The following is a 12293-nucleotide window of genomic DNA, read 5'->3' on the forward strand; positions in this document are numbered from 1 at the left end:
GGTTGTTTTTAAAAGTCTGGAACGGATTAATCCATTTTGCATTACTTTCTATGGGAAAGTGTGCCTTGGTTTTGGAATGCTTTGGTTTTGGAACAGTCTTCCGGAACGGATTAAGTTTGAGAACCAAGGTAACACTGTATCTGGAGTCTCTGCAACACACACATACATTAATACTGGTGGTCAGTGATGCCAACTTGAATAAAATATTGGGCGGTCCCAATAAGCCCTCCCCGGCATAATTGATCATTTGACGCAGTGCATGCACACCATTTGAATGGCAATGCACATAAACTGGGGGGTGGTGGCCCTCTCAAAGACTTTATTGGGGGTACTCCCCTAGGAGTTGACGCCTATATTGGTGGTATTTTTATTTTGCAATAATAATAATACTGTCACTTGGCAAGACCTGAGGGAACACTCTGCACATGCTCAAGCGCCCTCTTCTTTCCTAGATGGCTCCTTATTCCAGGGCTGCTGCTGAATCCTTTTGAAAAGCCCCAGGCTCAGCTCAGTCCCAATCAAGAAGCCTTGACGCCGTCGGCGCGAGGGAGGGCGACTCTTCTTCCCGCTTCGCCTGCGGCCAGTCCCCTCAAGAAGGGGCCGCGGGGTGGGTGGCCCCCTTGTCTCCTCCCAGCCGCCGCGAGAGCTGAGAGGACGACGACGGGGAGGTGGAGGAGCAGTATCAGGAGGAGGAGGAGGAGGGGAGCGTCCAGGCTGCAACGCGCCCGGGCGCCGTCGGAGGGCTGGCCATGACGGGACGCGGCGGCATGCCGGCGTGAGTGACAGGGCGCGAGCGAGCGAGCGGGCGGCTGGCGAGCGAGCGAGCGAGTCCACGGGACGCCCATGTCCACATCCCCGGGTCTAGGTAGGTAGGTGCCTCGCCAGGGCTCCCGGCCGGCCGTGGGAAAGTTGCCCTCCTTGCGCTGCGCTGGCAGCACCTGTTGCTGCCGGCGAGCTCTTCTCCTCAGCGTTTTCCCGCTCATCTTTCCCCTCGCGCTGCACCCGCGAAAGGGTCCCGCCTCGCTTCGCCGCCCGAAGCCTGCCGCCCGGGAGCCTCTTACTTGGGAGTAAGCGGGCTTTCTCGGGTTTCCTTTGCAGGGGACGGTCCCGGGGCTCAGGGCGCCGCCACGAAACCCGCAGCGCCCCAGTCCCCCTTTCGCCATTGCTTTCAATGGGTCGCGCTTTTTCCTTGGGAGCAAAGCAGAGGCGCTGCCTCACTGTCCTCCGCCCGCCCTCAATTCTCATCTCTCTCTCTTTTTCAACGCTTTTCCATCTCTCTGCCTTGTAAAGTAGTCTTTTTTTTGGGGGGGGGGGGGAGAAACAACCATTCGAAGCGATGGTTTTGCATTGCTAGCTGTAAAACAATAAAGTCAATGCAAAACTCCCCTCCCCCCCCCTTATTTCTAAGAATGGTTTGCTCGGCTTTAAAAAGTGCCATTGCTTTGCATGGGGATTGGGCAGGCTTCTTTCGTGGGTGGCATCCGACGCATTCCTACACAGAGTAGACCCTCTGAAATCAATGGGCTTAGGTTAGTCAAGGCTAGCTGAAGTCCATTCGTTTTAGTTAGCTCGACTTCCTTGGCTACAATTCATAATGTTTAATTATACATTACTCAGATGTGGAACTTCAGCCCTCCTGTTGCTTTAGGTCCCTCCTGCCATGTAAATACACCCCCTACATGCTACGATGAGGATTTGTGGGGGAACATGTGCTTTATAAATAGAGATCATAGAATTGTAGAGGTGGAAGGGACCCTAAGGATCATCTAGCAACGCAGGAATATGCAACAAGCAGGTGAATAATAAAATATAGAACAAAGAGCGTCTACAGATGAAATTCTTCCTGTTTTCCACATGCAGTTTCCATTCTTATCTAGAATGCAGCAACTCAGAAACAAGGTATTAACCTGGAAATGCTGAGAAATAAATCATTTACACAGATATCAAGAACATGATGTTAAGTGACTGTAAGGTTACAATCCTATAAACACTTACCCAAGAGTAAGTCATTGAGCTCATTGGGGCTTACTTCTGAGTGAGTGTGTACAGGACTGTGCTGTAGGTTTCAGTGGAAAATAGGCATGTGCCTTGAATGAAAATGAAATTAATGGAACATGTAGTCCAGTACTGTGCATTTTTACTCTGAATTAAGTTCCACTTAGGTCAGTGAGACTTACTCTCCAGTAAATGTCCATGAGACTGAAGCCTTGTAATCCTATGCCTACTTGCTAAGAAGTCCCACCAGGTACTATGAACGAAATATTGTTTAAAGTTGTTGTCAAATGTCTATGATTCAGTCAGTAATTCTTTCACAAATTTGTACCTTAAGTTGTGAAATAAATATATTATCCACAAAGACTTGGGCTTATCATGTTTCACTTTCCATATGATAATAGGTTTGAACCATATGATAACTGACACAAATCATGGTGTTAAAGTTGCCATTGACTTAAAAAGGGAGTAAGGGATTTTTTTAGTGTTAGCAAAATTTCTGGTTTTGAGTACTACAACTTTGGTCAGAAATTGGAAGTACAACTGAAGGCAGACGACAACCTTTTGGAAGTTGTGCATGAGTTAGAGTGAGCCTAATAAAATGTAAGCCTTGGTTAAGTCTTTGTGCACTTTCAGGTATGGAACAAATGTGGACAAGATTATAAGTGCTTTTGACCTGTTTTTTAAAAGCAAAAAAAGCAAGCACATTCTAACTTCATCAGTAAAAGAAATGAGGCTCAAAGAGCATTTAAGTCTGGCTGAATTGTGGCCAGCAAATGTATATAGAAAATGTTTCCTTCAGTCTTGCAGGGCTAATGTTACTCAACTGGAGATGTTGGGAGCCAATGTCATTTAATGTCATAAAGCCCACCAATTTATGAAGAAATGTGAACATGTGATATTGTTTAGAGAGCTTATCAGATACACTTCAGTTACATTACTTGTATCCCATTACCTAGTTGAAAGTGGCTACTTGGGTGAGTAGAGTTAAATGTCTCTTGGCTTGTCAAGATGTACACAAATGGGATTTGTGGAATTATTCGTCTCTTAAATTACTGGTTATAAAATTTTGAGAAATAAGTACAAAAATTTCCATAATTAGTATTGCTTCCACTGTTCAAATTCCTGTTTGAGTCAAGGTATACAATTGTTCAAGAAGAAGAAATAATGAACTTGTTAAGCCTTGTACTGTGCTGAGTCCAAATACTGATTTGTGCAGAGTCCAAATCACTGGACACGTGTAGGTTTACATATGTGAGCACTTCTTACTTATTTTAGTAGCACTCCTACCACTTCTGAACCAATTTAGTTTTATTCTATTTTTTAGGTAAGGCTCAAACTAAGATAAGGCATGTAGTGTATCATAAATAGTTACACTGAGAACATTACCTCTGTTTATGTTTGAACACCCTGACTGTCCAATTCAAGTTATATACCAGATAATAATTTATTTCTTTGTTTCAACTCTTCTGTTGAAAGTAGACTTTGAGGGATATAGAGACAAACAGCTTTTTATTCTAAAGCTAAGCACCACTTCTATAAAGCGGAGGGACTGTCAAATCAGGTAACTGCAGAGATCATTCTGCTACCACAATCCAAATGAAGACACTCTATGTAAATAAAGCTACACTTACATAAATAATCCAATTCCTGGATGTCCTTGCATGAGAATTTCAGCAGTGTGAAAATCTTTGTTGTGCTTCTTCAGGAAAAGTGGAATTCAGGTTAAGAAGGCTTGAATGACTGAGAGCTCATTTTATATTAAAAAGTGCTAAAAATCCTATGGCTGCTGCATAAATGGAGTAATAATAGCACATTTGGTCAAGCACTTGCAAAGTGCACTGAAACTTGTAAAGACAGTTTCAGTACATCAGCCAGTTCATATGTGAAATAAATTTATTTACACAGTAAATGGTGCTGCTGCATTCCTGTGACAATGCAGAATAGGGTGATGTGTTGTATACACACAACCTCTTTGATTGCTGCAGGTTTTGAATATAGCAAAGGAAATAACGGACGTCCCTGAGCTGAAGTATGCTAGATATTGGGGGGTGAGGAGAAATATGCTCCATCACGTTCAATTACATTAAAATCTGTTTGTGACCCTGCCGCTCATTGGATTCAAGAAGCTGGCCTCCTTTTCCCCAGTTGCTGCTCCTAGGCTGATCTTGCACTGCTTTAGTGGGGATTTAACATGGCTCTAATTCAGCCATCTGCTATAGATTTGGCAGACCAAAGCAATCTGAAGTATCGGTCAGAGCTTTCTCACATGTTTGAAAGTTGAGGGAAGGGACTACCTTTCTGAATAGATTTTGAATCCTTCTCAGCAAGACAATGGTGCAGAGAAGTGGGGGGAGAAAAATGCATGTAATTCCCATGAAGCCAGAGCCACACTGTCTGCCCTTAGCGGTCCTGAAAGGCAATTAGCATTTCAACCAGCCAATTTGGTTACATGCAATGAAGTACTTGGGGGTTTGTAATTTGCTTTCCTCAGCTTGGTGCTGTTGAGAACTAACCCTTGTGTAATCCTCTCAAAGTACTTTTCTTTCCAGCATGGTTATTGTTGCTGGTCTTAAATAACTCTAATCAACAAAGAGGGTTCCTTGTCTTGAACTCTAGGGGTGCCATGGGGCTGGGAAAGCAAAAGACTTAACTAATAAGTGAATGATTATAATGATGAAATAGTGGTTATTAAATGGTGGCTCAATAAAGCTTTTAAAAAAATCAGTACTCAGGGCAAGATAATAATGGGGATGTCTTCCAGTCACATTTTTTCAAGGCTGTATTTCCTTTAGTTAGTATCTGGTCAGGGTGCTGTGCTCTTGAGACTTCAAATCAGAACTGGACAAATGTGGAAATGTCCTTTGTACAGGAGATAAGAGAAGAGGCGAATATCTACTTTCATCAAAAGGATGGAAACGTAGAATAGATTTCTGTGTGCATTCTATGAAAATCGGGAAGGAATATTTTTTGTGCAATGAAAGCATGATGGAATAAAAATGGATATGCTACTGTAATGTTGAGTAACCCTAGAACTCTCAAATACAATTGTATAGCATTTAAAATAAAATTGCATGCTGCCAGACTAGGCTGAGTAATGTAGTGTGATGTTTGGTAAGCACATAAATATACAGGGTGGTTTTTATGTGTTTGTTCCTTTGGAAGGAGCCACCATGCTGAGTAATATTAATTCTTTTGAAAGTTAATCCTGTGCTGTGTTTTTCTGATGCATAAATTCCTGTGTGGTGCAGGATCACTGCATAAAATGGTTTTTTTGGGTGGAGTGGAGTGGTACTGTAGCCTCCTTTTACCCATCCTAAGGTGAAGTCTTACAACTGCTGGAAAGGGTATCCCAAGGGTATCCCCACCTCCCATTTTAACAGCAGAGGAGAGCCAGAGTGATCTGCCTGATTTATCTCACAAGGGATGCCACAGCAGTCTCTGCAGGTACAGCCTCAGAGGAGCTGGAATGGCCAAAAAGCAGGGTATAAATATGCTGAGTAAGTACATATACAGTATAATGCTGCCTGTTGTTAAACTTTCCTTATAGAAGCTAGAATGGCACATGCCTCTGAATGAGGCAGAATTATTGTATTCTCTTATATGCAAATCTGTTGAAATTGTGACAGAACAGAAGTAGCCATCAAAAACTTTTTCCATTCCTGGACTTTCAATTCTGCTGTAATCCATAAGACAAGTTTTTATTTCAGGCACATTGTATCAACTACTAATTGGACAGTCATGGATGGCTAATGTGAATGGTGTGTTATTTTTCTCATTCAAAAACACAGTTACCTCCACCTTCATGAAAAAGCTGCACCACAGACACAGTCAGTTGTCATCTAATGTTAACAAGAGTACATGATTTCAAACAGCTCATATCAGCTTTTATATATCTCCATCCAGCTGTTATTTGAGACTCCTGATATAATGTTTTCAACTGAGGGTGAGAAAGCTTATGCCCTATAACCACATATGTAGTGGTTAACAGTGGGAACTGTGAAGGCTTCTGTGTTTGCAGTTTGTAATGTGTGAAGACATCTTTCATCAAAGTCAGCTGACTATGACAAATGCCTACCAAGATAATGTCCATAATAACATACAGTGAGGTGTTAAGTTATAAAATTTGCGTAATTTTGACCTGAGCATTTGAAACCTGCATTTTTTTGGGGGGGGGACATTTGGATTTTGTTTTTTTGCTTCATTTCCCTTGCAGTTATAATGAAAGGAGTCATCCTTTGCACCTAGTTCAGTGTTGTTCATTTTTGTTTTCTTCAAGTGAAAAAGCTGAAGGTGATCTAGGAAAAAGACATATGGTTTTCCATGGACAATCTTGCAGGTGAATGAGAGAGTCTACAGCCTGTGCTGGTTTTGCAATTGCTCCTGTCAGCCATGTGGATGGGTATTTTGTTTATTTATGTTATACATGTTCAGCCCGTCAACCCAAAGGTTCCTAGGGTGGCTAGGGGATCAGTACAGTTACTTAAATCACGGAAGAGGACTGGATCTGGCTGGTGGCCTGGATCCTGACATCTCCCAACTCCAGTGGACTACTTTGAAAGGTGGGTGGTTCACCCCTGTCAATCACCTGCATAGGGGAAAGGATTAAGAACTTTGCTTCAGGATGAGAACGGAAATTGTGCTCTGGTGGCGCGGCAGCAGCAGGAGGAGGCCCCATTAGCTAAAGTGGTGCTTCAGGTTAAGCACAGTTTCAGGTTAAGAACAGACCTCCGGAACGAATTAAGTACTTAACCCGAGGTACCACTGTACACTTCTGACCAGCAGTGGCTGCAAATCCCTCTTCTTTTGCCTGGCTGTTTGACTTCATGTGCTCTTATTATTAAAAAACTGTTTTAATGTACTGTATTTCAAATTGTTATGATCCGTCCTGGGACTTGGGAATGAAAGGCAGGTAATAAATCACATTACTACTACTACTACTACTACTACTACTACTTTTATTACTACTACTACTTCAATCCAGTCTGCAAATGAAGTGTTTCCCTTTATACTTCGCTGCAGCAGCCGCCACTGCCTCTGCCCTCCCCACACTTCTTTCGCAGTTTCAAATCTGGAGGGCCACAGGCTCTTCATTCTAAGGTGGTTGATTATCCTAAGGGGATAAGTATTGGGAGGGGGGATCTCCTTCTTCCTTTGTCCATTCCAAAAATTGGTTCTTTCTCTCTCTCTCTCTCTCTGTATATATAGTGGGAGAGAGAAACTTTGAAAAAACAAAAAACCTCCACAGCTGTAGAGATGCATTCTCTTCAAAAGGGGAATGAGGAGCATAGTTCTACTCTGTTGGGTCTCTGTGTGCAATGGGTTGGTTTTCATTTCCACTGTGCGAGACCCTACTTTGTATCGTAGCCATTCACTTATATAAGCAAAAGTAAAAAGGTGCTGTCAGAGTCAGGGCAGTGTCAAACCTTAGAGCAGGGGTGGGTTCCTTTACTCCTTCAGATGGTCTTTGACCCAGTTCTGATCAACCCCTGCTAGCATGGCCAATTAACTGGGATGTTGGGGGTTGTAGGCCAGTAACAGCTGGAGAGCCACTCTTTCTCCAGTCCTGCTCTAGAGCATGATGGAATGTTGAGTGATAGACATGGGACTTGCACAATGTACATGATTTCTGAAGAACATTGCACTAGTTCCAGTCCATAATTGCAGAAACAATTTTCATCATTCATCATAGTAATTTTCTGCTGGGGTGAGTTAATCATGATATTACTGGGTACAACAGAGAGTTCTAAATCTTATGAATCTAGCCTTCCTCTTCCTCAAGCAACGCTTTCGTAGTTTGTCCTTTAGCGAATGCTGAATGAGTCGATACATTCTCTTTCATAAATGACATACACAAATTGTGAATTGTTTGGGAAATCAACTAAATCTATTCTTTGGATTGAATAGTGCAACCTAATTGTTAATAACAGTGACAGCATTGAACATTCTGTTCCAGGGGACAGCTACTATTAAAATCAAATTGAAGTTCTATGTATTTAATATGCCATTAATGACCAAATCTAAGCTTAACCTGAACCAGTGTTACTCTCAGAACCTTCTTTAAAAAGAAAATAATAATCAGAGTTTCTCTTTGGAATATGTGACATGCTGGGTGCAGGGGGACGGTAATAATGAAACACTATGCCTGTTTTCTGCCAAAGGAGACATAAAAAATTCTAAGAAATGTATTTCATGCTCAGTCTGAAATAAGTCCCACTGAGGGACTCAGCTACAAAATTAGAAGCATTGTTTTACATCCTCCATGAGAAAAGTTGTTGCAAGATAATTTTTATTTTAATATCTGTTCTCAGTTCATTTGAAGGCAAACAGTGCATGTAAAAATGGAGAGAGTTATTATTTTCATTTCAAAGAACAGAATTGTGTACGTATATGAACTAATTTATATGCTTAACTATTTTATGATATTGGGTGATACTTGCAAGACATTTTTCTGTTTGTCCAAATGTTATTTTTAAAAACACCCCTGGCTGAAATGATTTTGTGAAGCAATTGTTTGAAAGGTTGTTTTAATATACTTTTTTGTAAAAGCAATTTATTGTACAAATAGATGTAATAAGGAAGAATTCTTGCTAGGTGAATAATTGATGATATGATTATGAGACTTCTCTTGTTCCACAGGAGTAACTTTATAGTTTCAGAATGCCCCTTAGCAGAGGTAATAGAATTCAAGTAACTCTAAACGCTGTTACCTTGCTCCGTAAGGATCATATTTTCGGGATTATTTACTTGAGGCACACACCGTGGGAAGATGCTTGCTTAGTCTATACCAAGGTAACTGCCATAGTTAAAAGGTCAACAGCACCCTTAGTTCATAATGGATCACACCTGTATTTGTAAAGCGAGAGGTTGCTTCAGAGTTTACAAAAAGTACGCAAAGATGTTCATGTTGAAGTTGTACACTTGGTAAAACATTTGTGCTCTGGGGGCAGAACCAATATGGAAATCACTTGGCAAGTTTGAAATAAGCTACATTTATTAATACTCATTAAAACGATGTACTGAGGATTTCAGTTCCAGCAAAACTATCAGGATTGTTTTAATTTCCCCTCCCCTTTTTAACCCTGTTATTTGCTTTCTAAGTTGTTTCAATTCATCTCCTCAAAATATTGCATTCTAAAATTGTTGAGTACTAATGAGCATTGATTCTATGACTCCTCAAGAGGGTGTGATGCTTTAGAAATAACTAGGTTGATGTCACCAGTTGGTCTAGCATTGCATCTCAGACTGTGTTGCTTACCAGTGTTGCACAAATAGAGATTAGAAGTATACTCCCAGATATTTATTTACTCCCCACACCACCACTGTGAGCCCCCCCCGCCGGATCACCAAGCACTCTCCATTATAGTTTTTTTGGTGAAATATGAAGGAGTGTCTCCACTTACATCGCCCAGCCCGGACACCGAGGTTCAGCTCCAAGGGCCTTCTGGCAATTTCCCCACTGTGAGAAATGAAGTTACAGGGAACCAGGCAGAGGGCCTTCTCAATAGTGGCACCCACCCTGTGGAACACCCTCCCATCACATGTCAAACTGATAAACAACTATATGATTTTTAGAAGTCATCTGAATGCAGCTCAGTTCAGGGACGTTTTTAATGGTTGATGTTTTATTGTGTTTTTAATATTTTGCTAGGAGTTGCCCTGAGTGGCTGGGCAAACCAGCCAGATGGGCAGCATAAACCGGTCCATCTATCCATCCACCCATCCCCTACTGTCCCTTTTACATGTTAGGGGCATCACTGGGGGAAGCTACCTATCTAACACAGGGTAAGGTAAAAGGGACTCTGCTATGGATATGTCCTCTAAATGCATGGGTGTTGGGGAAGTGATAGTGTGTGTGTTGTGGGGACCAGGTCAGTAGATGCAGCCCTTCTCTCCCCGTCATGCAGTTGTTTGAAGGACAGTGCCTAAGGAGGGCTTAGGTCTACCACTGATCACTTTTATTTTCTCGCTTATTTGGAGCATTTTGACACACCAACTGCAACAATTGGTTTAGATTCTTGCTGTTGTGGATTTGTAGCGTTTTACTCTGCAGAATTTTAGTATGCTAGTGGAACATGCAGTCAAGAGTGTGGACTTCTCATTGTCATCCCAGAGAGACTTTGGCTGTGTACACATTACGAGCTTAAGTGCAGCTAGGTGGTTCTTTTTCTCAGTTCAAATTGAGGGTGTCTTAGGGGGAAATGCATCAAACAGCAATATTTCATAATAAATAGCAAGAAAGATATGGATAATGGCTAACTGCTGTGTATACACTGCTTCCCCAAACAGCAGTTAGAGTCACAGTAATGGGAGTGTGTAAACAGCCTTTGTGGCTGTGAGTGGACACCCACAGAGGGCAAGCTGTTTTCAAGGAACTAAGCCCATAAATTGACATTGGCTTTTCTTTTGCCTTTTTTGGTGTTGGGTAGAACCCTGACGTTTCTCAGTCAGAACTGCAAGCTTTTGCAAAGCTCCTTTGTAATGCTCTGTTTTTAAAAGAACTGCACCAGAAGTGCTCGAATGTCCAGCACACCTCAGGATATGTTTTAGTCAGGAAATCTCAGTAGTTGCTGTCAAATCTAGAGATGTCCAGGGAAACTGGCCAGAACAGAAGCACAAATATGACTTCAGTAGGCCCGTTAGTTTTGCCTTGTTGAAGCATGATGTAAAAACACTTATCATATCCACGTTTGTGTTTCTGTCCTTTCTTTTCAGGGATGCCCTCTGCCTGTTCACTAGTTACATTCCTTTTAGCACTTTCCACCAGTTTCATCTCTGGAGAAACAGAAGTAAAGTTCACTGGACAAACAGAATTTATTGTTAATGAAACATCTACCACAGTTATACGTCTAGTTATTGAACGAACAGGGGAACCAGTGAATGTTACAGCAATTGTAGCGGTAAGAAATGTTGCTAATCTGCTTTTTTGTTATATCAAAGTTATACACTGAGCATTAGCTACAATGAAAACAAACAAACAAGCAAACCAGATGACTGTTTTTGGCTGGAGTGGGCATATCCATTTGTTCTTGGAAAACCGGGGAGAAAATTGGTTCTTTACTAGATTGAGGAGCAGCACAAACACCGTATGTTCTACCCCACAGCTGGAGGCAGTATACCTCTGAATGCTAATTGTTGAGAATTGCAGGTGGGGAGAATTCTGCTGCAGTCAGGTTCTGTTGGCAAGCTTCCCATAGGCATCTGGTTGGCTTCAGACTAGATGGGCCATTGTCTTGATCCAGCAGGCACTTCTTGCAATCTTATATAGGAAATGTACTATTGCAGCAATAAAGTTGCTTGTTTTAATAATGGCACAGGATATGCATTGGAGCACAAGTGTTTAATTGTTTCTGTTGTGTGCAAATTGCAGATTCACGGTGAAAATACAGGTGATTTTTTTGACACCTACGCAGCAGCATACATATCTGAGGCAGAAACAAACCGAACTGTGTACATTTCTGTATGTGACGATGACCTTCCGGAGGCTGATGAGACATTCATATTTTATTTGACATTACAGGTAGGCACTAATTTTTCTGACTAAGCTGAGGTACGTGTGTGGCCTTAGTGGAAGAAGAGCTGCTCTTTCCCATGTTGTTGGTCTAGGCCAGCCATCACCACCCTGAGGCCCTCCAAGTGTTTTGAACTACAACTCTTAGTGCCAGACAGTTCCTGATGGGAGTTGTAGTCCAAAACAGTTTAAGGGCTCCTGGATAGCAAAGACTGATCGAGCAAAGGTTCTTCAACATTTTAGGTATGCTTCAATGTTTTAAAACTTTGGTTAGGTTTTGAAGTGAAAGGAAGAAGGAAATACATCCATATAGAGAGTTGGGGAACAAGGCAACAAGCTTCACATCTGAAAATATAGGCTTTAGTGAAGGGGCAGGATCCATTAAAATGTAAATAAATAATCTAAAACATATACATAATGACTCCTGGAATTATTTTTGAATATTGTTGTGATTTTCATGAAATGTATCAGCAAGTAGAGCTGTTTAAAAGTTAGTTTTCAGATACTTGCCATCTGTAAACTTATCAGTCACCACTGACTAGACACAGGTCTCCTTCCCTTGTAGTCTGGTCCTCCTTTTAAAAGAGTCGTTCATTATTTTGTTAAGTGAAATGGTTATTTGATATTTTTGTGTTTGAACTTGTAATAATGTCTTTCATTTATTATTGATGATTGACATTTTATGGGTGAGCCTCTGAACATTCACAATATTTCCAGCCACGTTCTCTAGGAGATGTTCCCGGGCTCTTCTAAGCAAATAATTTCAGTATAGAAGCACATATTGTATAGC

At 41.6% G+C, this 12293-nt stretch overlaps 1 protein-coding gene across 3 annotated transcripts in view; it reads left to right on the forward strand.

The window, feature by feature from the left end:
- Positions 1 to 733: 733 nt before the first annotated feature.
- Positions 734 to 12293, forward strand: part of ADGRV1 (adhesion G protein-coupled receptor V1) — a 234284-nt gene continuing 222724 nt past the window's right edge. The window contains exons 1-3 of one of the 3 annotated variants that reach the window (XM_083576419.1): positions 734 to 865; positions 10708 to 10892; positions 11363 to 11512. In XM_083576419.1, the coding sequence (XP_083432545.1) occupies positions 844 to 865; positions 10708 to 10892; positions 11363 to 11512 (357 nt within the window). In that variant the 5' untranslated portion in view covers positions 734 to 843. The remainder of the gene's footprint in view (positions 866 to 10707; positions 10893 to 11362; positions 11513 to 12293) is intronic. The other 2 variants (XR_014539750.1, XM_083576416.1) reach the window with 2 other exon arrangements.

This window comes from Podarcis filfolensis (assembly GCF_964270895.1).
Source record: "Podarcis filfolensis genome assembly, chromosome: 11".
In the NCBI taxonomy this organism is placed as follows: Eukaryota; Metazoa; Chordata; class Lepidosauria; order Squamata; family Lacertidae; genus Podarcis; species Podarcis filfolensis.